Source organism: Pelophylax lessonae, assembly GCF_965119305.1.
Source record: "Pelophylax lessonae genome assembly, chromosome: 3".
Classification (NCBI taxonomy): domain Eukaryota; kingdom Metazoa; phylum Chordata; class Amphibia; order Anura; family Ranidae; genus Pelophylax; species Pelophylax lessonae.
The window spans coordinates 659,430,197-659,457,921 of NC_138770.1; the positions used below are offsets into that span (position 1 = coordinate 659,430,197).

Below are 27,725 nucleotides of genomic sequence, written 5' to 3' on the forward strand. Positions count from 1 at the left end.
AATACTTAGAGGATCTTACACAATGATCAGCTTTTATGTAAAACGTTTACCCCAAAAAGGAAAAAAAACGTTTGCTTTAACAACCTAAAAAGTGCTATCTGGAGTTTGGTTTTAATTGGTAAGCGTATCTAAATTTGCTAGTCCATCTAACACTCCCCTCCTCCCCCATACTGACAATGCTGCTGTCAAAAGGTGCCCCTTTTGCTACATAGTTAGTGACGTTGAAAAAAGACCTCAGTCCATCCAGTTCAACCTATGATGTGTGTGTGTGTTTGCTGTTAACCGTACATTGTATACCCCTGTATGTTGTGGTCTTTAAGGTGCCCATCTAATTGTTTTTTGAAACTATCGATGCTCCCTGCTGATACGACTGTTTGCAGAAGAGAATTCCCCATCCTTACTGCTCTGACAGTGAAGAACCCCCTGCGTATTTTAAGGTTAAACCGCCTTTCCTCTAGTTTTAGTGAGTGGCCACGTGTCTTATTGTATTCCCTTTCTCTGAATAGGTTTTTCCATATGCTAGGGTTGCCAGTACAATATTTGTACATTGCTCCTTCATCTAGAGCGGGGGCGCTCTAATACAGGAGGTCTGTTGCTGGTCAGATTACAAGGTGAAAACAGAGGGGGGGATTAAAAAAAAAAAAAAAAAAACTTAAATAATGTAGCCACACATCTAATGATTGGTAAGCTGAATATAATACATTTTACATGACCTCTAAACAGCTGTTGCCACAATGCTTTTATACGCTTATCAATTTTTAATACGCAAATTACTAAACAAAACTTGCTTTTGGCCAAGACTGTCAACGTGTCAATATGCAAAGAATTGAAGCCAAACAATGGGGTACTTACCAGGCCAGTTCTTTGCCATCTTGAACATGTTCGCAGCTCTGGCATACATGTCACAGGCTTCTTCTACTTTTGTGTTTCCTCTAAATTCAAGGAAATAAAAAAAATGTTGTTACTGCTCTTCAATATATATATATATATATATATATATATATATATATATATATTTTCACTCACACACACACACACACACCTGATAACTATCCATTTAGGCCGGGTCACACATATGCGAATTGGATGCGGGTTTCTCCGTATCCAGTTTGCATGACAGGCGAGTGCGACTGGCTCTCAATGGAGCACAAAGGCCGGGGTGGCCACGGTCCACATATAAAAAGGTTCCTGTAAGTCTTCTAGTCCGATTCCGGTGCGAAATAAGGCAAAAATTCTGACCTAATTCGCACTTGAACCGGTGCACCGGACCCCAGGCATTAACCTGCGGCCACCCGTGTGAACCCGGCATCTACATGTTAGCTCAATGCGTTTTGAATGCTTTAAACATCTTCATCATGAGCATATGTGGGACAGTATTCATATAGCAAAACAAACCCAGCAGCGTCAAATGTTTCCATACAGTTTGCTGCAATAAAATTTTTCAAACCCAGAAGGGGATAGCCGAGGAAAATGAAGATTTGTCCAAAAGGTGTAAAAAATTTCCAATATAGTCCTCCACTTTTTTTTTTTTTTTTTTTTTTTTACATCTAAGACAAAGAACTTCAAAGATCAAAAAATATTGATGCAAGGCCAAATCAGTTCTGGAGTTCAATCCTGCCATCCATAGAATGGATGCAATAGCAGGCTCAGATCCTACACCACAATAGTAATGTGTATTCCATTAAATTTAATAATCAGCAGATAAAGATACTCCCAAATACCATCCCCCCAGGCAGATCCCAACAAACCGATACAGGACGTGGCCGGGGGCCCGCAGACAGGTTGCAGGACGTGGCCGGGGGCCCGCAGACAGGTTACAAGAGATGGTCGGAGCCCGCAGACAGGTTACAAGGGATGGTCGGAGCCGCAGACAGGTTACAAGGGATGGTCAGAGCCGCAGACAGGTTACAAGGGATGGTCGGAGCCGCAGACAGGTTACAAGAGATGGTCGGAGCCGCAGACAGGTTACAAGGGATGGTCGGAGCCGCAGACAGGTTACAAGGGATGGTCGGAGCCGCAGACAGGTTACAAGGGATGGTCGGAGCCGCAGACAGGTTACAAGGGATGGTCGGAGCCGCAGACAGGTTACAAGGGATGGTCGGAGCCGCAGACAGGTTACAAGGGATGGTCGGAGCCGCAGACAGGTTACAAGGGATGGTCGGAGCCGCAGACAGGTTACAAGGGATGGTCGGAGCCGCAGACAGGTTACAAGGGATGGTCGGAGCCGCAGACAGGTTACAAGGGATGGTCGGAGCCGCAGACAGGTTACAAGGGATGGTCGGAGCCGCAGACAGGTTACAAGGGATGGTCGGAGCCGCAGACAGGTTACAAGGGATGGTCGGAGCCGCAGACAGGTTACAAGGGATGGTCGGAGCCGCAGACCGGTTACAAGGGATGGTCGGAGCCGCAGACCGGTTACAAGGGATGGTCGGAGCCGCAGACCGGTTACAAGGGATGGTCGGAGCCGCAGACAGGTTACAAGAGATGGTCGGAGCCGCAGACAGGTTACAAGGGATGGTCGGAGCCGCAGACATGTTACAAGGGATGGTCGGAGCCGCAGACCGGTTACAAGGGATGGTCGGAGCCGCAGACCGGTTACAAGGGATGGTCGGAGCCGCAGACCGGTTACAAGGGATGGTCGGAGCCGCAGACCGGTTACAAGGGATGGTCGGAGCCGCAGACCGGTTACAAGGGATGGTCGGAGCCGCAGACAGGTTACAAGAGATGGTCGGAGCCGCAGACAGGTTACAAGGGATGGTCGGAGCCGCAGACATGTTACAAGGGATGGTCGGAGCCGCAAACTGGTTACAAGGGACGGTCGGAGCCGCAGACAGGTTACAAGGGACGGTCGGAGCCGCAGACAGGTTACAAGGGATGGTCGGAGCCGCAGACAGGTTACAAGGGATGGTCGGAGCCGCAGACAGGTTACAATGGATAGTCGGAGGCTGAACATGATGCAGGAGTTGCTGGCAGGCTGGAGACAACTACAGACTTGAGACATATTACATGAGTCAGCTAGAAATAACTGCTATAACACGGCAATAGGAAAAAACAGATTATTATCTACAAGGACCCTGTAGGACGTACAAAAAGTACTTGAGGACCACATGCCGTCTCTGGGAGACAGGGTGGGCACCAGGGTATTACAAACAACAGAAATTATGTGTGATCAAATGTTACACTGATTCTCAGATTCTCCTTTTTAGGTTTCCAGTGCAGGTTAGAAAATTGAAGCAGAAAGTGATTGCTGCATCGGCAACACAATATTTTCATTTGAAATTCTTCAGGAATGCCAAAAGGAGTCCTTCCATACTTCTTACACATCCCTCAATGCAGCACTCTCAGACTCTCTAACCAACAGGAAGGTTTCCATTAATTGGAGGGGGGGTATAGGTGGTTTCATCTTTTGAGGAGAATGTTGACATTTCACCTTGGGTTCAGGGCTCCTGGGGGCCAGCAGTGGAATCTGCCAATCACTAGTTAGGTCAGTTTTTATATTGAAGTCAGACTTCTCATCATGTAAACACCTTTTTATATCAATTTATCTTCTGCCAGAATAATAATGGGCTGCGTATCCCCAGATACATCCACAGACATCTCTTGTGTATTAGCGCTCCTTCTGCTCTGGATATTTCCAGTACAAAGAAATTTGTCTCCATTCATTTGCTGCAGTCAGAGTTAAATTGATTTATCAGCTTTGTGTATATCTGCTGAATTATGCACCAGCTTCAAGCTATGTTCTGTGCACCAGAGATCTCAGCTCCGGCCACCCGCTAGGGACACGGTGAGGGGGGACTCCCTATCCCTGCTGGACATCTTATCTCACACTATAGAAAAAAAACAGGAAATGAAACAGCACTGCATAGTGGGAGTCTGAGCCAAAAATCATCTTCCAGATATACAGTCAGTGTTTTATGGGACATTCTGCAATGCAGGTTAACAAGTGAACCGCTGTGCAAGGTCATGTTCAAGCTAAAGTTTTCTTTTTTTTAATTTAAAAAAACAAACATGTTCTACACACCTGCTCTGTGCAGTTGGTTTTGCACAGAGCAGCCCACATCCTCCTCTTCTCGGGTCCCGGACCGGCGCTCCAGGCCCCTCCCTCCTGCCGAGTGCCCTTTTATAGCAAGCAGCTTATGCCTCGTACACACGCAACGATTATCGGCCGACCAATCAGCCGTCTTTTGTCCAGAGTTGTGTTTTGTTGGTTGGAATGTGCCTAGACTGCACACGAATTTTCTTGCCAAAACAAAAATCTACTTCAGAAGTGATGTCATGTGCTGGTTTACTTTCCGTGTGTTTTTTTCTTCTCTGAGCATGCCCAGTCTTGCTCATCAGATTTTTGTCTGCCGAAATCTGTACTGACTGACGGAAAATCGGCCGTTGTGTTGACGGCCAACAAAAATTTTATAGCCTGCACACCAGATTTTTTTTGGCCGAAAAGTCGGAGTCGGATGTTGAAAGCATCATACTAACAAGCCGAAAATCGGCCGATCGGATGTTGGCCGAAAATTCCCGGCCAATAATCGATGCGTGTGTACGAGGCATTACTCTGTGTGTCCATTCGAACACGGAGTTGTGACTTGGTCTGGCCCCCTCTCTCTCCTCATTGGGTCACTGACTGGACTGACATCAGTGGGGGCCAATGGTACCCACTGCTGTCTCAGCCAATGAGGCAGAGTCCCTGGACAGGCGTGGCTCTTGTGCAACATCACTGGATCAAGATGGGGGTCAGGTAAGTATTAGAGGGGCCGAGGGGGGCTGCTGCACACAGACCTCTTCAGAATAACTGGGCTGCTTTAACGCAGCGTGTCCCAACAAGCATAACACACAGTCCCTAGAATTCATAAAGCGTGTCAGAGAGTTGTCAGAAATCAGTCCTGAGGAACTGAGATATGGCAGAACATACGACAGATTCATGTACGTATCAGTAGGGTGTTCATAACTCTGACAGAACTGTGTAGCGAGAAGCTATTTGGACAAGTCGGGAGAGCGAGGTGCCATGCCCGCTGGGTGTTTACCCCGCTTCAGGGTACTTCAGCATTTAGCTGCGGGCGGAAGGCATGGTTTCCTGTCCAGTTTCTTCAAGAGTCTGACAGCTGCTGAGGCCTGATGGTGCCCTTAGCAGTACGAATGTTTAGAGCAGGGGTCTTCAAACTATGGCCCTCCAGTTGTTCAGGAACTACAATTCCCATCATGCCTAGTCATGTCTGTGAATGTCAGAGTTTTACAATGCCTCATGGGATGTGTTGTTCCACAACAGCTGGAGGGCCGTAGTTTGAGGATCCCTGGTTTAGGGCCACAAATGCCTTGACCACAGGAAGTCTGTGTACCAAGCATTCATCCCTGGGTACATGCTGCCCTAAATGTTCTTCTAGCTAGAAGTACCATCAAGCCCCATGCAGTCATGACAGCTGTCAGAATCTCCGAGATGGACAGGCTGCCAGCAGCAGGGCTGGACGTCTCACCTGTGCCCGCTACCCGACTATAAACACAGGAGCCCCATGCACTGGGGCTAAACACCAAGTGTGTATAGGCCTAAATTACAAAATGAAAAGGTGAACTAACCCCCTACACACTTCAACCACCCCCATGGTCTCTGATGCACTTCCCTCCATGGGTGATTAGCGATCACTGCCCATGCAGCCGGTGTAGTGGTCTGGGAATTTGAAATGGACTCTTCATATCCTTTCTGCAGGGCTTTCAGGACGATTAGAGCCCACAGGAAACATCCCGGTATAACCACTGAAAGCCAAGCAATGTACGGGAATGTCGCTGGTCCAGAAGTAGATGAGAAGTGGTCATATAATTTACATGAAAGGGGTCTTCTTTACCTCCACTTTCCTTATCACTGATTTACTGGTTTTTCTTAATGAATTTGTCACAACAATAGCACCAAACAGTAAGGGTCCATTCACACTAGCGCGACCTGTCAGGCGACTTGGTCGCCTGACAAGTCGCGGTCGATCGCTCGCCATTGAATAGTACAGGACCCGTTCTAATAGGAGCAACACAAGTCGCTCCGACTTAGAAAAAGGGTCCTGTACTACTTTGGGGTGACCTGGAGGCGACTTGCATTGACTTAAATTATATGAAGTCCCTGCAAGTCGCGCCGAGGTCGCGGTGCACGCTGTGCACCGCGACTTCACAGGTCGCCCCAGCAAGTCGTGTCGCTCCAATCTGAATGGGCGCTAAAAAAAGTGTCCCAAATATGAACTACCTGATCTGGTCACACACGTGGGCACTACCAGTGAAAATGTTGCAGGGTTTTCAAGAATTTGATCAAAAGGCTTTACGATTACATCCACACCACCGGATATATGCAAATGCTTTACTGAATAGCCCCAGTGTCAAAAGGGGAGCAGCCAACAAGACACTGCCCTGAAGCTTGGATGTGCCCATCACTTTTTACAATTTTACAAATTTCCAAAGGGTTTAGGCCACAGAGATAAGACCCCAAAACCAGAACAGTTCTATATTTGATTGTGTTCACACCACTGCTCTACAAACAGAAGCTGGAGCTGGCACATGCAGCACTCCTCCCTATGGCACATTCTTCATTCATAATTAAACGCGGACTGCCTCATAAAACACTGAAACAAAGCCTGCTGCCTTCTTAATATGCTCTTTTTACATTTGCATTTATATAGAAACAAGGACAGTCTGCTCTAGAAGTCAGCAAATGCTGAGACTTCTCTGACAGTGTGACTTCATGCACAGATGTCTAAGCAAGTCGCACATGAAAATCACCCAAAAAAAAAAAAAAAAGGGATTTTTGACTTCGTCAAAAATCCATTTCTCTGATGTTCATTGACTGACACAGCTCCCGATCTTCTTAAATATTGAGTTATCCTGCCCCCTACAGGAGTAGGACAATAAGCAGAAAAAGTCTGGCTATGCCTATGGGCAGTCCCAGGGGGTATACTCCCTCTCTTTGCTATAGGTACTCAGTTTTTTTACAGTGTCAGAAGAATTACAACTCCACAGAGGTGTGGGCACTGTGTCCGTCAATGGAAGGAGGGGGGAATTGTGGGACTTTAAATGAGGCGCACGGTGGGATTTGCCGTGCGTCTCCATCCCTAATCAATGTATACAAGAAGAGAGAGGTTGGGACTTTAAATGAGAGACATGAAGGGGGGTCGGCAGGGAAATTGGAAACAACATTTATTGGTACATATAAATTATACATTCATAGCAGATGGAAAATAATGAACATTGTAACCGAACAGGGCACCCCTGAGCGGGTACCTCCGTTGACAGATGCTCCTAGTGCTTCCCGAGGGCTACAAGCACTCCACCAGACACTGTAAGCACTTCAGACTCCACGAACCGCCACAGCTTGGTTAGGGTCTTGGCATCTCCTACCCACCCTGGACCTACGACAAGGCTCCAGGTTCCTGTGGGTGAACCTCTCTTTCCCCAGAGAGTGCAGCAGAACAAGCTCTTACAAGAGCTCAGTGATTCTCTAAGGTAGTATGGAAGACCATAGCAATCCCTTGCAGCAGATTCCCCCAATAAGAGACAGAACTCTAGATTGAGGTGAAGGAACTCTCAACAACTTTATTGAACAAGACATATACAGAATTTGGAACATCCCACCCCCAACAACCACTTTCCTATTGGTCAATTGTAAAGTACCTGTGGTCTCCTTCAGGTCCTCCTTAGCCATGCAAATGAGGACTTGAAAATGAGTCAGCAGGGATTGGTCAGATAGCTTGAGTGGAAGGACTGTTATGCGTAATGAGACAGAAGCCCCCAGGGGACAATCAATGTACACAATAGCCAGACACAGAACAATGGGAAGTCATTAGCACTTACAATGAGACAGGGCAATCCACATTCCCAATACACAAACAAAAGGAAAACCTTGCTGACATTGAAAGATATGTAATATACACATCATTTAGGAATTACAGAATTCCTGGTAAATGGGAATAAATCTTAATATTTCTATATGGAGATATTGCTGGCAAATATGAAGCAATCCAAACCATTACTTATCGGTCTTTAAATTCCAGTGATGGTGAATACGTCACAAACATCAAAATGATAAAGAAGCATGTAAACACTCCACAAATACAGTTGCATAATGCCCAATAGGGCTGACTCCCAATGACATGAGGATAACAAAAGTATACAAAACATAAAAAGAATTGAAATTCCAGGTAGTAGAGTAGTTCAGTATGTTACAAACATCATAGCCTCAACACGTTTCGTGGACCCAAGTCGCCACTTCGTCAGGAGTAAATGTATGTTTGTCAATAATCTATAAAAATAGGAAATATGGGCACACATGAGGACAAACACAAGAAGATAAGAAAAGGAGAGGATGGGGGGGGGGGGGGGGGGGAGAGAAAGAGGGAACAAAGCCCCACAACTCCCAAAGACTTACATAGCAGCACACAAGGTAGCATTGAAAACTGGAGATGGCCCTAATTGTCTCCCACGGGAGCTGAGGGCATACAGGCAGGTAGACAAGGTGGAACCCGTCGCACACATGGTATGTGTGGGCTGAGGTGGATGAGGTCAAAAGACCATGAGTACAGCACCATATACATATGTCTGTAGGAAAGTATAATAAGTATATCTATAAAAATTGAAATGAAGTATTTATTAAAATAGATAAAATGTATACGGGTAGGAAAGTGTCATAGTGATACTGATGAAGTGTGCTGAAAATGAGGATGTGACAATGAGTGACAAAAATAAGATAAGAGGGTGTGTGAAAACAAGCCAAGGAGGTAGATGAAACCACGCAGTGGCGTGAAGATAAGTAGTGAAGAAAAGCCGAAAGGGAAGGATGGGGGGTGGTATGCAAAAAAGTGTAAGTGGAAATAAATGAGGAATCACAAGGCGAAAAAAAGCTATGAATAAAGTGAGCAGACAATTGAAAAAGTATAAAGTGAGAAGGAATGAGCCAGAAATATTACTGAAACTCCCACTGACAGTGATTGGTAGATCCAATCTCATTAAAATGATATGGACACCGCAATTACTATATATTTTACATAACTCTCCCATATGGATTACATCGTTTTGGTTTAAGAAAATAGAATCACTTTTTCGAGAACTTATTTAGCGGAAGAAACAACCACATATTAAACCTTCTACATTAATGCTAGCCAAAGATGCAGGAGCATTAGCTATACCCCATGCTAAGAATTATTTTTTAGCCTCGCAATTACAGCATTTTGCTGGATGGTCGGTAGTGACAGACACGGACCCAATACAGGGTCTGTTATTGTCGGTCTATGGCGATTATCCATTATTAGCTTTATTAGAGTCAAAAAAAAAACCTGCGAAGGGTGAAGGGTTTTCTGACAGGTAAATTATTTGATAAAACATGGCAGGAAATTAAAAACATTACAAAATGTCAAGGGATATAAGCTGTTTACCCCGTTATGGAATAACTCAAGCTATGTAGAATTACAGAAACTAGGGCGGTTTGAATCTTGGAAGAATAGTGAGGTTTGGTATTTATCACAGTTGTTTTATAATGGAGGGTTAGAAACTCAACTGTGTACTGAATACGAGATCCCTTAAAGATTTTTTTCAGTATCTCCAGGTTAGACATGCTTTACAGCAGGGGTGGGGAACCTCCGGCCCGCACGATTGTTCTGTCTGCCCCCCCCCCCCCCCTGCCGCTGTGTCAGAAGGAGCCGATGGCTCCATTCTGACACTGTGAATCTACGAAAAGGATGGACCCGAGGCGCAGAGCAGTGCGCCTCGAGCGCGCCCATTTGTGTGACAATAGCGAATGAAAATTCGCTACTGTCTCGCGGATCCTCCTCCTCCCTGGCCAATGCCATTGGCCGAGGAGGAGGCGGGAGGACTCGAAGAGACGCGGGGACTGAAGAGAAGAAGCCGCCGCTACAACAGGTAAGTCAAGGGCACTGGGGCTTGGCACACTGTTCACTCTGCATTTTGTGGTCAATCAGTCTGCATTGAAATTGGGCATGCTGTGGTCACTCCGCATTGAAAGGGGGCACGCTGTGGTCACTCCGCATTGAAAGGGGGCACGCTGTGGTCACTCCGCATTGAAAGGGGGCACGCTGTGGTCACTCCGCATTGAAAGGGGGCACGCTATACCTTGATTACTGAAGGCCCCTTTCACACTTTTGTGACCTCAAAGTCACGCAATTTTTTACAGCGTTTTTTGCCGCAAAGCAATGCCTATTACATTTATGCATACATTTTGTAGGGCCCTTGAATGATGTTACAAAAATCCAAATGGTCCTTGGTAGAAAAAAGGTTCCCCACCCCTGCTTTACAGGCACAAGCCCACTCCCAGGTTTTGAAATTAAATAAATCTACAATAATTGCGTTGTTGATTAAAAGGGGTGCTAAGAACGGTCTTACATCGCTATTATATTGCATACTTTATACATTTCAAGACTCTGTACCAATACCATCAAGGGCTCAGTGGGTACGAGATCTAGGGCCTATATCAGATGATCAATGTGAAGCGGCATTATCAACCTTGCCTATGGTCTCCTTATCCCCCAAACAAAAATTAACTCAACTGTTTAGAATACACAGATCTGATCATACCCCGGAGAAGTTATCTAAGTGGCGGCGTAGAGATTCACCATTATGCCCTAGGTGTAATCAGGGATCGGACAATACATATGTTGTGGAGATGCCCGAAACGTCATCGTTACTGGCAAGGGGTTATTTCTACTATTAATTTGCTTTTTAAAATAGAGCTACACCTAGACCCTGGAATATGCCTTTTGAGCATGATTTTAGATACGGAGACCTCAGAGAATATTCTCGTCCCGTTAGTGCGGAGTCTTTTTAAAGCCCGCAAACTTATAGCAAAAAATTGGTTGTCATCACATCCACCAACAGTAGAGGGTTGGAAAATATAAAAAAAAAGGAGATTATTCTTAAAGAAACATTTATATTTCAACAGAGGTTGCCCTGAGAAAACAGGGAAAATATCCATGAAGTGGTTGGACCACTCTGCGTTAGCCGAGATGCCTGTCATTTAAAAAAAGTAGGGATAATGGTTTGGGGGGGTTCCCTCTTTTTTTTTTGTTGGAGTGTCTTGTATATTTGCTTAATATGTACAGATGATGTATGTGTGTTTTTGTATTTATCAATGTATAAAATTACCAATAAAAAAGGATTTTAAAAAAGGAGTCAAGCATGTCCTTAAGGAACCCTCTGTGACTCTTTGACCACCATTTTGTTGATGCATTTCTGGCATAGGGGTTTTTTCCATTCTGGAGGAAACCTGTGACCGCAAGAGGCGCTACTGGTCTTTGCCCTTTTCTCTTCTAGGATCTTTGTAAACAAGCACAAAGGACCAAGCAAGGCAGGCAAATGCTATACACAAACATGAACGATCGCTTGTAGTGAGGTAAAGACAGAGGGAACTCCAGAGTGCTCTGGCTTACCTTGGAGCTGTCCTGACTGGCAGGATCTGCAGGGCAGAGTGGGGAAGCATCTGACATGGTCCGCCTCAGAAAAGAAACCACCGCAGGGCCTTTTGACTGCTTCCTGCCCAGTTCCAACCTTGCCCCCAGCTGTCCCCATGCAGGCTGGTGGACATACCTGCACTGTCATCTGCTCTCTTAGTATACTACGCCTGCTTCTTCCTTGGGAAGGAGAGTATATCTATCCATCTGCTTGTTTTTCTTTTTGTTTTAATGGTAAATTTTGCTTTTTAAAAATCGTGCCGCCACCCCAGAAGTGACATCAGCAGACATTCCCCACTCTATCATCAGACTTCCACCTTCCCCAAGATGGCTGCAGACCGGAAGAGCATCACTGGAAGGGTCACAAGGCTCCGGTCCGGCCATCTTGCTCCTCCAACAGCTTGGGACGCTGAGTAAGGCATGCCAGCTGGGAGGATAGCTGCGGGCTAGCAGGAACTAACACAGAAGATCAGTGGCAGGATTGCTTGCTCATCCAGGTGCAGTTTTGGGGGAGATGCCACAGACATCCTGACAGCTGGGAGGATGGTTGCATACCCCTCAGTAGGGGTGAAACCTCAGGCTCTGCTATAAGCTTTGCTAGTAAATCAACCTCTTAACAACAATTTAAAGCATCAGCTAATAAAAAATCTTGAGGTACCATATTTTGTGCTCACATAGTTGTGTATATATTATTGCATCTACTATTTTGTACAAAAAATACAAATAAAAATTCAGGGATTATATTGCATTTGTGTGCACTAAAATACATTTTAGTGTATTTGTTCTTGAAAATATAGGATTTAATAATCATTTGAGCAAATAGTTTGCAACATAAGAAATTGTAACTACCCTCTTTAAATTCTACAGGGCCTCTTCTTTCAAATCACGTATATAATATTCTTGGGGGGGGGCGAGGGGATTAAGCCAAAAATACAGATTTTACCAAGTGTGCCAAAAATGAAATGAAGGGGTGAAAGAGTATCCATGTGCCTTACTGAAATATTATATTTCATAATACATTTCAGCTAGTGGGCTCTTGCAATGACATACACGAGTCATTCTAACACACCTCATTCATACATCCTTTGACCCTTGGCAGTTGGATTTTTGCATATAGACGACAAACATTGATAGGTGTTTACATACTAAACACCTTTCATGCATTCATCTTGGACACTTAACAAGTTGGGCTCCGCATCTGGATTACAGACAAACAACTGAACACTGACAATCACTTATGCCTCGTTTCCACTGAGCGGATCGGTTCGGGTCGGTACATTATTTTGAGTGTTTCCATTATGAAAGTGGCCCATACAACCGAACCAAACCGCACCATTCATGGTCCTGCTTCAGATGTAGGGCCATAGGAAATGGTACGCTACGGTTAGGGCGGAGCTACTGGCATCACACGATAGATTCCACTGATTGGCGGACAGGAAAACTTCAATGCTCACGTCAAATGAAAGAGCAAAGCAAACACCTCATTTGGTGTAAACCCCGCATGGTCCCTGGTGGCTCGACTTGCAGTGGAAACGCTCACCTGAATAGGCAGGACCATTCTAACTCTTCCAAACTGTACCGATCCAAACCGTTCCGCTCAGTGGAAACGAGGCATTACATATTAACACAACAGACAACTGAGCAAGAGATGGAACAGCCCTTTCCACAAACGAACTTTCAGACACACTACACCCTACATTTACAGAAGTGTATAGGGAAACCAAAAGCCTTTTTCATGTACTGTTTAGTGGAGATATATTCTATTGTTAAACTGACCCATGAATTGTACACTCGTTTAAACTGGTTTTTGCCGCTCAAATGTCTCATATATATATAGGAACCGAACTGGAATAAATCAGATGTATTTTCATTAAAGCTTGAGTGCTCAATGCCTGTACATCTCCTGGCCAGCGAGGGGACATTCACTACACTAGGGAGGTTGGGACTGAAGGGTCATAAATCATCTTATAACTGCCTCCTGACGAGATTGAGCTAACAAGGGGTTAAAGCAGAAACCTGCAGTACAGACCATACATTTCTAATTCCTTCCACTTACTGCACTTCGCTTTTCTTTATTGCCTAAACTATTCTGTTTTACTGGTGGTTTAGGAAGCTTTGATTTGACCTTCACAGATAATATTTAATGAGAAGGCTCAGAGAACAGTGAACGTGTATTTTAAGCCTCATTACTCCAGGATGCAGTCAAATATGGATGGGATTCACTACAACCCAGACACATTTTGATGATGTCATGGAGTGGTATCATATTTGGGGTCTGTGATGGTGTTTCAGCACCAGAGTCCTTAGGCTCGGTTCACACTTGTGCGATGCGGAAACGCTGCGAATATGCAGCTTGTTCCCGCATCCGCACCTCTGCCAGTTCACACTGCCATATGCGATACGCAGGGGGTGTCGATTAAAAGTTAACGACACCCCCAGTTTGATTGCATATCGCAGTGCGATCTGCAAGTACGCACAGAATCGGATCGCTGTGCGATCCGATTTTGATGTGGCTCAAAAAATTGCACCGCTCATGAGATCGCATGTAATGAAGGAGCAGTAAGCTCCGAATTACATGCGATCTCCGCAGCTGCACAAGTGTGAACCAGCAAAATGCTAAGTTCACCTTTAAAAAATAAATAAATACACATAATTTTAAAAGGTAAAACAAAATGTGCATTTATTTATTTTACAGAGGAGCCTGTAAAATATTGCACCTTCAATCAGTGGATCACAAGTGCAACGTGTGGCTCCTGCAAACACTTCCTACAGCTCTCTGCCTGTACCTCTGTACTGGCTGTCAGTTACAAAGATGCAGGAAGTGTCAATGGACTATGATGAAGCTAATCACCGTAATGATCGTCCATTCAGAACTACATGCATGTGCAGCATTGGCAGATGAGACTTGTAATTTATTAATTCCCAGATTTCTGTGAATGAATGATGCAGCTGAGGGCGGAGCCCTGCACAGCCATACTGATTTGAAACGTGACAGCAGCTACTGGGGGGGGCGGGTATGGAACTCCTGCCAGCTGTCGGGGGAGGTGGAGGCAAGGGTTGGGGTTACTTATCTCGTAAAGGCCATCTCCACCTTTAGCAACATGTTGCACCCATGTTTAAGGGGTTTCATGTTGCTAAAAAGGTGGAGATGGCCTTTAGGGGATAAGTTCACCTTTTGCAACGCTACGTGTCATACCTGTATATAGGGAGCAACATCTTAATCTACTCCATTCCCCCACAGCCCCCCATTGTGACAGCAAGTAGGTGATCCTCCCCGAACCTGCTGTCACAATTTGTAAACCGTGTGGCAAAGCGGGGCTCTGTGTACAAGACCTTGTCATTCATTCACAGTCTCCTGTTAACAAATAGACTACAAGTACCATCAGCCATTGCGGCTGACAGCTTGTAGTTCTCAATGAACTGCGAGGGCGCTGGTGAGATTCCTCGTAAGTTCATTGATCTTCCTGCGCTCCGGTAACTGCCTGCCTGTTACAAGCAGACAGCTATCCTGAGTCTGCAGGAGCCAGACACTGTACTCATTATTTGATGAATGTGTGTGCAATGCTCTGCAGGCTCCCTAGTAAAAAAGAAATAAATGCGCAATTTTTTTTTTTGTCATAAAAAAATGTAAATGTATCTTCGTTTATTAAAACGTGAACCTAAATGCCTTCAGCTTAGAGTTAACTGCTATGTAACTAAAATGTGTGCATGGTAGGGGCAATCCTCTGTCTCCTGCAGACCCCTCCGGTCAGTACTGAGGTATGGACCTACAATGATGGGGCTGCAGGAAGTAAACACTGGACTAGAAGTGGGATGATGACAACCCATTCATGCTTCATTGAGCCCCTCTGCTGTGATGGAAGGTGAGATTTGTAGTGTTCCATTCACAGATGACTTGGCTGTGCAGGCAGAGCCATGCCAAATTCAAACACACACAGAAGGCTGTAGGGGGGGAAGCACCCTACAATTCTGGTAAGTGGGAAGGGGTTGAATTTGCGGGGGAGGAAGGGGGGGGGTGGATGTAGGCAATGTGACAATTTTTCGCAAACCCTAAATATGGGTGTTAACACAGTAAATCATGGCTAGACATGTAGACTAGTGACCCGCACACACGATCAGAAAATCGAACGAAAAATAACCCTTTTGAAGCGATCATACAATAATCTGGATAATCTGACCGCTCATACACAGCTTTCGAGAGCTGATCCGATGATATCTGATTTGACAAGCACAAAAATGTCTCTTGTACAATACCAGGATTGCTTTCGATATGAATTTAGCATGCAAAAAAAAAAAAAAAAAACGGGCGATCATTCGTCCGATAATCTCATCGTGTTATTATAATTAGTTTAATTAGAGGGTTCAATAAGAAATCATTCATTCAGATTTTAGGAGCAGGAATTACTCCAACCCACAGATACAACTTTATGTAAAACAGGGGCAGGGCAGTTTACGACACTGTTCCACGGTCACTAATCAGATTAAAATTCTAATTGGTGGCTCTGGAGCAATGATGACAATGCTTTATACTGATGCTGCAGCAGGTCGTGCAAACGGAGAAAAAGAGGGAAAATAAAAGTAGACATGGACCGATAATTCTTCACTACAATATACAGCATCTCACAAAAGTGAGTACACCCCTCACATTTTTGTAAATATTTTATTATATCTTTTCATGTGACAACACTGAAGAAATGCCACTTTGCTACAATGTAAAGTAGTGAGTGTACAGCTTGTATAACAGTGTAAATTTGCTGTCCCCTCAAAATAACTCAACACACAGCCATTAGATTTTCCCTTCCCGGTGTCATGTGACTCATTAGTGTCACAAGGTCTCAGGTGTGAATGGGGAGCAGGTGTGTTAATTTGGTGTTATCGCTCTCACTCTCTCATACTGGTCACTGGAAGTTCAACATGGCACCTCATGGCAAAGAACTCTGAGGATCTGAAAAAAAAAAAAAAAAAAAAAAAAAAATTGTTGCTCTACATAAAGATGGCCTAGGCTATAAGAAGATTGCCAAGACCCTGAAATCGAGCTGCAGCACGGTGGCCAAGACCATACAGCAGTTAACAGGACAGGTTCCACTCAGAATAGGCCTTGCCATGGTAGACCAAAGAAGTTGAGTGCACGTGCTCAGCGTCATATCCAGAGGGTGTCTTTGGGAAATAGATGTAAGAGTGCTGCTAGCAGAGGATAAAGGGGGCGGGGGTCAGCCTGTCAGTGCTGAGACCATACGCCGCACACTGCATCAAATTGGTCTGCATGGCTGTCATCCCAGAAGGAAGCCTCTTCTAAAGAGGATTCGCAAGAAAACAAGAAAATCGTTTGCGGAAGGCAAGCAGACTAAGTACATGGATTACTGGAACCATGTCCTGTCGTCTGATGAGACCAAGATAAACTTATTTGGTTCAGATGGTGTCAAGCGTGTGTGGCAGCAACCAGGTGAGGAGTACAGTGTGTCTTGCCTACAGTCAAGCATGGTGGTGGGGGTGTCATGGTCTGGGGCTGCATGAGTGCTGCTGGCACTGGGGAGCTACAGTTCATTGAAGGAACCATGAATGCCAGCATGTACTGTGACATACTGAAGCAGAGCATGATGCCATCCCTTCGGAGACTGGGCCGCAGGGCAGTATTCCAACATAATGACCCCAAACACACCTCCAAGACAACCACTGCCTTGCTAAAGAAGCTGAGGGTAAAGGTGATGAACTGTCTCCAGACCTAATCCTTATTGAGCATCTGTGGGGCATCCTCAAACAGAAGGTGGAGGAGCGCAAAGTCTCTAACATCCACCAGCTCTGTGATGTCATCATGGAGGAGTGGAGGACTGCAGTGGCAACCTGTAAAGCTCTGGTGAACTCCATGCCCAAGAGGGTTAAGGCAGTATTGGAAAATAATGGTGGCCACACAAAATACTGACACTTTGGGCCCAAATTGGACATTGTCACGTAGGGATGTACTCCCTTTTGTTGCCAGCAGTTTAGACCATTGTGTTTAAACCAGGAGGGCTTTTCTTTTAGGAGCCATCTCCATTAACAAATACTAGGTTAGTCATTCTCAATCAGGGTTCCTCCAGAGGTCACCAGGGGCTGTGAATAACGGACCTCCCATCTAATTGTGCCTGCATAGGACCAACACCATCTGAAAGAGTCCACTGCATGACACCAACACCATTTTAGCGGTCTGTAACTTGCATTCTTCCCACCGACCGCCAATGCAAGGGGCATTCTTCCCACCGACCGCCAATGCAAGGGGCATTCTTCCCACCGACCGCCAATGCAAGGGGCATTCTTCCCACCGACCGCCAATGCAAGGGGCATTCTTTCCAATTTTTCTTTATTAAAAGTCTTGCAATCAAGAAGCATAAAATATACATAAATAGATACATATCTACATGAAAAAGGGGGAAAAAAGTCTGCTCTCAAAGAATGGCTTTACAGCAAAACTCACATCATGAACACCGGGGAAAATAATGTTAGGAAGACTCACACCACTGCACCACACATCAAACCTGCGAGATCAAGAAACAAAACCACAACCAATATGCATGCAGCCCTTCTTCAAAAAGAAGATATATTAACCAACAAAAGCTAAGGGAGTGAAAGACATTAGTATAGGAAAAGAGCTCCTCACCCAGAGATGGGCAGTACACCAAAAGGCAGGTCTGATATTCCTCCATGCCCTTATCCAGAGCTCGAGGCTCCCTGCCCTTCTCAAGACCCTAAATCTTCCCAACCTCACCTAGAATATCGTGCACTACCACCTCAACAGGGAGGACTTTCTTCCGCAGGGTAATTTGGCACCATGCATTCCATGTGAAGTAACAGGCAACTATACTAACTAGAAAAAGTGTATCCAAATCAAGATTCCAGTGAGTCGGGAATGCCCCGTACACCCACTCCGTATAACTGATGCGATAGAGAAAGGGGATGCCTAGAGCCCTCCCCACCCTTTTATACACCTCTATATTAAGGGATACGGAAGCAAAAAGTGGTCCATAGACTCCACACTGTTTTGAACCATCTGACATAACTCTAGCAGAGAATGATTGTGCAGATTCGAGATTATTCTACTCAACCAATGAATCCTTCCTCTGCTGAACAGAGGGAAGAAATTACATTTTTATTTTTCCCCAACAATATTAACCGCATCACCACCAATGCATCCATTGCTTTACATTACTGCCAATACTTGCTGGCAAATTAATATTGCCTGCCATCTTCACTACAGTGTCCACAGTAGGGCTGCACGATATTGGGGAAAAAAGTACATTGCGATATTTCGTTTTTAACTATATATATCGCAATAATTCTCCCAGACAGTCTCCGGAGGAGGAATCAGTGAGCAGAGCTCAGCTTTCTGCCAGGGGATCCGTCACACTTGTAGAACTCCTCCCGCCCGGACAGCCCGAGCCTTGTGTAGAGGAAGTGGGCTGAGTGAAGTGTCGGTAGCAGCCTTTGTCCCGCGGTGCTCCTCCGCCATGCTCCGGACGTCTCTCCCCCCTCTCCTGCTGCTTTGCACTGTAGCCTCTCCGCCGCCATGCAATCCGCCCCGCACTCCAGCCCTCCCAGCTCTGCCTCTTAGTCAACAGCCGACCATTACTCCGCCCTTCTCCGCCCATTGTCTCTCCATTGAATCTATTTACAAAACATTACAGCCTGATCCCGCCCCCGATGCAGCCAGGAGAGACAATGGGCGGAGTAATGGTCGGCTGGATACTAGAGGCAGAGCTGGGAGGGAAGTGTGGGATGGATGTAATGACTGTGAGCCCCCCCCCCCCCCCCCCCGAGTCCCGACTTCTCCCTGCCTCATGCCTGAATATCATGTCTTCGGCGATATGAATATCGCCCATGCCTGCAGAACGATAGTCGATATCACATCGACTATCATTCAGCTCTAGTCCACAGTCACTGCTGCACTGGTAGAAGCTTCAGCTGGTTTGTTCTCTTCCACCAGGACAGGGCTGACAAGGCTTTCAGCAAAGGATAGTGAAGGCTGTTCAGACACAGCAACAGGTGAGTCATTACAGGAGACTTCCATGGTTGCTTCCACTCCACATGGTGCAACGTGCTGATCCCCCTCCCTCCCCAGCATCAAGCTCTGGAACACAGAGGCTCAGGTGAAGCAAACTCTTTTCAAGTGGCAGGCATACTGTGTGAAACACATGCAGCAAACTTGGTAGAGGAACTACAGGTCTCCGCAAACTTGGTAGAGGAAGTACTGGTCCCAGCAAACGCAAGGGTTGCAAGATCCCTGTTCAGGGCGTTTGGTGCAGGTCCATCTTCATTTCCCTGATGGTCCACAGATACCCCTTTCAGAGGTTTCCCTTCCCTGATGGGTTTTTTTTTTTCAGCCTAATGATGGCTTGCTTCATTGATAGTGACAGCTCTTTAGATCTCATATTGAGAGTTGACAGCAACAGATTCCAAATGCAAATAGCACACTTGAAATTAACTCTGGACCTTTTATCTGCTCCTTGTAAATGTGATAATGAGGGAATAACACACACCTGGCCATGAAACAGCTGAGCAGCCAATTGTTCCATTACTTTTGGTCCCTTAAAAAGTGGGAGGCACATATACAAACTGTTGTAATTTCTACACCGTTCACCTGATTTGGATGTAAATACCCTCAAATTAAGAGCTGAAAGTCTGCAGTTGAAGCACATCTTGTTTGTTTCATTTCAAATCCATTGTGGTGGTGTATAGAGCCAAAATATTAGAATTGTGTCAATGTCCCAATATTTATGGACCTGACTGTAGTGCCTCTGGGCACTGGCTATATGGATGACCCAGCTGCTGGCACAATTTGTACCAAATCTGGGTGCATTCTCTGGTCAAATGGCCTAAATCCTGGCAGGAAGCACTTCTTGATGGTGCAGGACGATGCAAAGTGGCCTTTATCACCACATTGATTACAAACCTTAGGCTGAACCTGGTAGAAAATAGTCAGCTTATCCTTTCACAGAAAGGCTGAGCAGGGCAGGTGCTGAACTACACTGCCCAGCATCCTCAATTTTAGTGACACTGTCAAGGCCCCTGTCCATATCCCATGCTCATCAAGGACCTTCCACAGTGGAGCGAGGACCTCACCATATCGGCGTAGCCATACTACTAAATCAGCCTCTGGTATTGATTAGTTATGCACCAAGATTGTCACCGACTGAATCAAATGCTGCCTTAAATTCACCCTTGGCACCAAACCACTCCCCTGCTAAAGACCCTTTCACCTCCTATACCTCTCCCAAAAGAGATCCAAACCCTCAGGTTTCACAAAAGATAAATCAAATTCATAACTTCCCACTGGGCAAATTAAAGCAAAAATATCACAGGTTTTAAACCCCATCTCTAAAACCAGCTCAGCCACTCTCCCCCTTACTGGTGGGGTTCCCTCCCCCTCCCACCTCAACTGTACCACATTCCCCCTCCTGTACCCACTAACCATCCCCCCACCAAAACTCCCTGAAATGTGATTATAATTAACAAAATTCCCCACCACCCGCCCAGGGCCGGCCTTAGGTGTTCAGGCGCCCTGTGCGAGCTAATCTTGTGGCGCCCCCACACGCATTTTCTTGCACCTTTTTTGCACTTTATTCGACTTTTCTTTTTTCTGATCACTAATAACTAAGCCCCCCTTACATCAGAGACCCCCCACATCAGAGAGCCCCCCCCACACCAGATACCCCCTCACATCAGAGACCCCCTCACATCAGAGACCCCCCCACATCAGGCCCGCTGTGCGGCCTGATCTTCTGCGAGCTGTGATGGCCGCACGGCGCCCCTGTTGCCCATGGCGCCCTGTGCGGTCGCACAGCTCGCACACCCCAAAGGCCGGCCCTGCACCCGCCATGGTGTAACTCCCCAAAACCGAAGCATAGCTGCCAACATTTCTCCCTGCAGAAGATCCATCCTTTGTTTTGAACCAAATTAATCCTTCCTCTGCTGAGCAGAGGGATAAATGTAATTTTACCCATGCCAGCAACATTAACCCTTTCACCACCCACCACCAACACGTGCATTGCTTTATCAATACTACTCCTACCATTTTCTGGCACATTCATAGTTCCTGCTGTCTTCACAACAGTTTCCATACTCACTGCTGTACTCATAATCGTTTCACCTCCAACAGATATCGTCTCCTCTACCAGAACAGGGCTTTCAGCTGAGGATAGTGAAAGCTGCTCTAAACCAGCAACAGGTAAAACATTACTAACAGAGGAGACTTCCATGGCTGCCTCCACTGCACATGGTGAACTGTGCTGAGCCCCTCCCCACCAGCATCAATCAGCACTGGAAGGCTCAGGTGAAAGAGATGCAGACTCTTTGGAGCTGGCAGCCATCTTACCACATGCAAGTGTAGAAGAGGCACTACTGGTCTCAGCAGGAACAGGAGCAGAAAAAAACCTTGTCGGGGGTGCTTGCTGCATGTTCATCCGCCTTCCCTTGATGGTCCAAAGGCATCTCTGTCAGGGGTTTTCCTTCCATGTTTGTAGAGGGATCTTCCACAGCAGAAAATTTAACAGGCAGCTGTTTGCACAAGGTCTTCTCTTTCTGCTCCTCAGCCGAACATCATCCACCACAGTCGGTGGGGCTGACATGAAGGCAGCATGGTGTACTGGGATTTCTACACCAGTACTGGCTTAGCTGGTCTGTACCTCCTCTGCCCTTCCTCAGGGACTTCTGAAGGGTCATCAGTAAAGGCAAACTTGTCTGCTCTCAGGGCTGACTCCATCCGCTGGATGACAGTCAGGTGCCATGTTCACTCTCAACCCCCTGGCTGGTTGCTGCTGGCGATTCCCAGGATATGGCAGTAGAGGCGCAGAGACAGATGGAGCCGGGTCATCCATTAACTGAGGCTGCTGATCCATGGAACTTGCTGATGTCTGGCTGGAAAATCTCCTCTCATCAAACTTTTCTGCAAAATGTCCACTTCTGTCTTTCAGCTTTTCCAATAAAGATGGTTTCTTTACGTTCTTCTTTTGCTGTAGCTACGGCTTCATGGCCAAACAATTCTTACTCCAGGCCTGGCAGTACTTGGCTCTGAAGTTTTTATGTTCAGCTTTCACACATTTAAGTTTCTCCTCAGCTCTTACAATTGCCCGAAAACGATCAATCTTCTGTCTGTAGCCATCCACATCCTCACCAGAGCCTAGACCCAAAGTTAGGTCCTCCACTTCCTTCTCACTGGGCCCCGTGTCAGCAGGGGGTTCCCTCCCAGGGCCTCCCCCAGGATCAGGCATTGTTCCTGGGCCAAGCTAGCAGGCAAAGCCCAGGCTTGAAAAATGCTGGTTTTTAGAGAGCTCCTTCAGTATATCATCCTCCTCCTCCCACTGACCAATAATGTAAGGAGCATTCTTCTCACTGACCCCCGATGTAAGGAGCCTTCTTCTCACTGACCCCCGATGTAAGGAGCATTTCTTCTCACTGACCCCCGATGTAAGGAGCATTCTTCTCACTGATCCCCGATGTAAGGAGCATTCTTCTCACTGATCCCCGATGTAAGGAGCATTCTTCTCACTGATCCCCGATGTAAGGAGCATTCTTCTCACTGATCCCCGATGTAAGGAGCATTCTTCTCACTGATCCCCGATGTAAGGAGCATTCTTCTCACTGATCCCCGATGTAAGGAGCCTTCTTCTCACTGACCCCCGATGTAAAGAGCATTCTTCTCACTGATCCCCGATGTAAAGAGCATTCTTCTCACTGATCCCCGATGTAAGGAGCATTCTTCTCACTGATCCCCGATGTAAGGAGCATTCTTCTCACTGATCCCCGATGTAAGGAGCCTTCTTCTCACTGACCCCCGATGTAAAGAGCATTCTTCTCACTGATCCCCGATGTAAAGAGCATTCTTCTCACTGATCCCCGATGTAAAGAGCATTCTTCTCACTGATCCCCGATGTAAAGAGCATTCTTCTCACTGATCCCCGATGTAAAGAGCATTCTTCTCACTGATCCCCGATGTAAGGAGCATTCTTCTCACTGACCCCCGATGTAAGGAGCATTCTTCCCACTGACCCCCGATGTAAGGAGCATTCTTCTCACTGACCTCCAATGTAAGGAGCATTCTTCTCACTGACCCCCCCGATGTAAGGAGCTTTCTTCTCACTGACCCCCCGATGTAAGGAGCATTCTTCTCACTGACCTCCAATGTAAGGAGCATTCTTCTCACTGACCCCCGATGTAAGGAGCATTCTTCTCACTGACCACCAACGTAAGGAGCATTCTTCTCACTGACCACAGATATAAGGGGCATTCTTCTCACTGACCACAGATATAAGGAGCATTCTTCCCACTGACCACCACAGTAATGGGCATTCTTCCCACTGACCACCACAGTAATGGGCATTCTTCCCACTGACCACCACAGTAATGGGCATTCTTCCCACTGACCACCACAGTAATGGGCATTATTCCCACTGACCACCAATGTAAGGGCATATTTACACAGGCAGCTGGGATGGTAAAAATAGTAGACAGTTGAGCCGCCTCCCCCAAAAACATCCAGCTACAATTAAACATTGTGGGGCAAAATTATTTTTAAAAAGTAAATAAACCCCTTGCTTACCACATAATGCATAGGTGTGGTGTCAGGGAGGGCTTTGATGCCCACATACCCTACACATGTGTCTATATTCAATGTCAGTAAAAGAGAAGATAGCTGCACTCCATCGATAGGTTCACACCAGTGCGGGCCAGAAACATGCTCATAATCATGCACATTCCCAACCCGCATAGAAACACGCTGCTCCTTAGCAGACGCACAGGGGTACCAATAATCCTTTACCACTTCAATACCGCCCACTTTCACCCCCTTCCTGCCTAGTCCAATTTTCAGCTTCCAGCGCTGTCACACTTTGAATGACAATTGCACGGTCATGTAAGGCTGCACCCATAAGAAATGTTTACCATTTTTTTTTGAGACAGATAGAGCTTTCTTTTGTTGGTATTTATTTACCACTGGGGTTTTTATTTTTTGCTAAACAAATGAAAAAGCCTGGAAAAAAAACAACATGTTTTTCTTAGCTTCTTAAAAAATTGTGCAAATAATTTTTCTTCTTCACTGATGCACACAGACAAGCTGCACTGACGGGCTCTGACAAGGTGGCACTGATAAGCTGCACTGATGGGCAGTGACAAGCTACACTGATAAGCTGCACTGATGGGCTCTGACAAGGCGGCACTGATGGGCAGTGATAAGGTACACTGATAAGCTGCACTGATGGGCATTGACAAGGTACACCGATAAGCTGCACTAATGGACACTTACAATGTGGCACTGGCAAGCTGCACTGATGGGCACTGGCAAGCTGCACTAATGGGCACTGGCAAGCTGCACTAATGGGCACTGGCAAGCTGCACTAATGGGCACTGGCAAGCTGCACTAATGGGCACTGGCAAGCTGCACTAATGGGCACTGGCAAGCTGCACTAATGGGCACTGGCAAGCTGCACTAATGGGCACTGGCAAGCTGCACTAACGGGCACTGGCAAGCTGCACTAACGGGCACTGGCAAGCTGCACTAACGGGCACTGGCAAGCTGCACTAACGGGCACTGGCAAGCTGCACTAACGGGCACTGGCAAGCTGCACTAACGGGCACTGACAAAGGTCACACTAATAAGCTGCACCAAAAGGCACTGATGAGGCGGTACTGATAAGTTGCACTGATAAGCAGTGACAAGGCCAAACTGATAAGTTGCACTGACAAGATGGCACTGATGAGGCCCCACTGGCAAGGTGGCATGAATAAGCTACACTGATGGGGCGGCACTGACAAGGTGCACTGATTATCAGTGTAAACAATGTACCCACTGTGCCCCGTCAGATCAGCTCTCCTTTCCTCACATGCTGTCTGTGTGAGGAAAGCAGAGCCAGTAACGGATACGTCTGTTTACATGTGACCAGCTGTGATTGGCCCGTTCCCCCGATCTGGAGGACATCCTCCCAGGACCAGGCTAGTTTAGTTTTATTTTCCTTGGCTTTATCCTCTCTGCTTTTACCCGGTGATCTGCCAATAACACACCTTCTGTATTAGAGTGCCCCCCACTCTGGATGAATGAGCACAGCAGATCGCAGCATTGTCAGTCTGGGGGGGGGGGGGGGAGTGTTAGATGTTTCTAGCAGATTTCTAAAGCTGAAGCCAAACTGCAGCTCACGCATCGTATTCTGTTACAGCATTTTTTTTTTTTATTCCTTTTGGGATAAAGATTTTACATGAATAAGTAAAAGCCGATCATTGTAAGCTCCCGTCAGTGGTAAATGTTTTGTCTCATCCATGTAAACTGATTCATTCTGCTGGAGAGCTTTTGAAAAAACAACAGACTTGTTGGCTAGATCACCAGCTGAAAATAGAAGAAAGACCCTAAAAAAAAGAAAACAAATGCAGCCATCGCATCTAAAAATTGGTAAGTGGCAATAAAATAAAGGTTTGTTTTCTGATTTATTACAGCTTTAAATTGCACCCGCGCACATTTTTCTGTGTGCGCCAAACTGCACGGCGCCTTGGCACCATGAGGGTCAGTGCAGCGCATTTTAAAAAAACGCTGGGCTCTTCTTTCCCTGCGGTTCTCCTGTGTAGTGCAGCCTACTGAAATGAATGGGCTGCCTTCTAGGCGATGTGTGCATGGAAACGCCAACACCTGACCAAAGCCTAATACTGAAGATGGAGAACCACCCACCGGGAGATCCAGTGTCCAACCTGGGGGGTGTACAGGCATAAGCAGCTGCAGCTGGCTGAGCATCTCCATCCATGGCAGCCGAGGGATCTGTGAGCTCTGTGCCAAGAGCATAGTGACCGCACTGTCACATGCCGCTCCCGGGCTCTGGGTATGACCACAAGTTGGCAGCATTGGGCTCCCGATCATGTAACCAAGGTGGCGGCCAAACGCAGTGATCCAGAAATCTATCTCACATTTAAGGAGTTAAAAAAAAAAAAAAAAAAGAACGAACATTTTTTTGGGGTTTTTTTTTTTCTTTGCGGGGGAGGGGGGTGGTTGAGGGCAGCTTTAAAGAGGCCTAAACTTCCCCCATTATAAATGAGCCCCTATGCAACCAATACCATGGGAGGGATCATGTGACTCATCATAGGTGGGGGGGGGGTCGGACCTCCTTAGCAAGGCCTATATGCCCCTCGTTATATGAATGGGCCCCCCAGGCAACCAATGCCATGGCAGGGATCATGTGACTCATAGGTTGGGGGGGGGGGGGGGAGGACCTCCTTAGCAAGGCCTATATGCCCCTCGTTATATGAATGGGCCCCCCCATGCAACCAACGCCATGGCAGGGATCATGTGACTCATCATAGGTGGGGGGGGGGGGGGAGGACCTCCTTAGCAAGGCCTATATGCCCCTTGTTATATGAATGGGCCCCCCGGGCAACCAATGCCATGGCAGGGATCATATAACTCATCATAGGTGGAGGGGGGAGGACCACTTTAATGAGGCCTATATGCCCCCCCCCCCCACTATATGAATGGGCCCCCCAGGCAACCAATGTCATGGCAGGGATCATGTGACTCGTCATACGTGGGGGAGGGGAGGACCGCTTTAATGAGGCCTATATGCCCCCCATTATAAGAATGGGCCCCCCATGCAACCAATGCCATGGCAGGGATCATGTGACTCATCATAGGTGGAGGGGGAGGACCACTTTAATGAGGCCTATATGCCCCCCCCCCACTATATGAATGGGCCCCCCAGGCAACCAATGCCATGGCAGGGATCATATAACTCATCGTAGGTGGGGGAGGTCAGGACCACTTTAATGAGGCCTATATGCCCCCCCCCCCACCATATGAATGGGCCCCCCAGGCAACCAATGCCATGGCAGGGATCATGTGACTCATCATACGTGGGGGAGGGGAGGGGAGGACCGCTTTAATGAGGCCTATATGCCCCCCATTATATGAATGGGCCCCCCATGCAACCAATGCCATGGCAGGGATCATGTGACTCATCATACGTGGGGGAGGGGAGGACCGCTTTAATGAGGCCTATATGACCCCCGTTATATGAATGGGCCCCTGTGACTCATAGGTGGGGGGGGGGGAGGACCTCTTTAATGAGGCCTATATCCCCCCCCCCCCTGTTATATGAATGAGCCCCTGTGACTCATAGGGGGGGGGGGGGAGGGGAGGACCACTTTAATGAGGCCTATATGCCCCCCCATTTTAAAAATGGGCCCCCCATGCAACAATGCCATGGCAGGGATCATATAACTCATCATAGGTGGAGGGGGAGGACCGTTTTAATGAGGCTTATACGCCCTGTTATATGAATGGGCCCCCCATGCAACCAATGC

General features: G+C 46.7%; 1 protein-coding gene across 1 annotated transcript in view; it reads right to left on the minus strand.

Annotated features, from left to right (window-relative positions):
- NAPB (NSF attachment protein beta) overlaps positions 1-27,725 on the minus strand; it is a 65,121-nt gene that overhangs the window by 36,281 nt on the left and 1,115 nt on the right. The window contains exon 2 of the mRNA XM_082251246.1: positions 853-932. Coding sequence (XP_082107372.1) covers positions 853-932 — 80 coding nt within the window. The remainder of the gene's footprint in view (positions 1-852; positions 933-27,725) is intronic.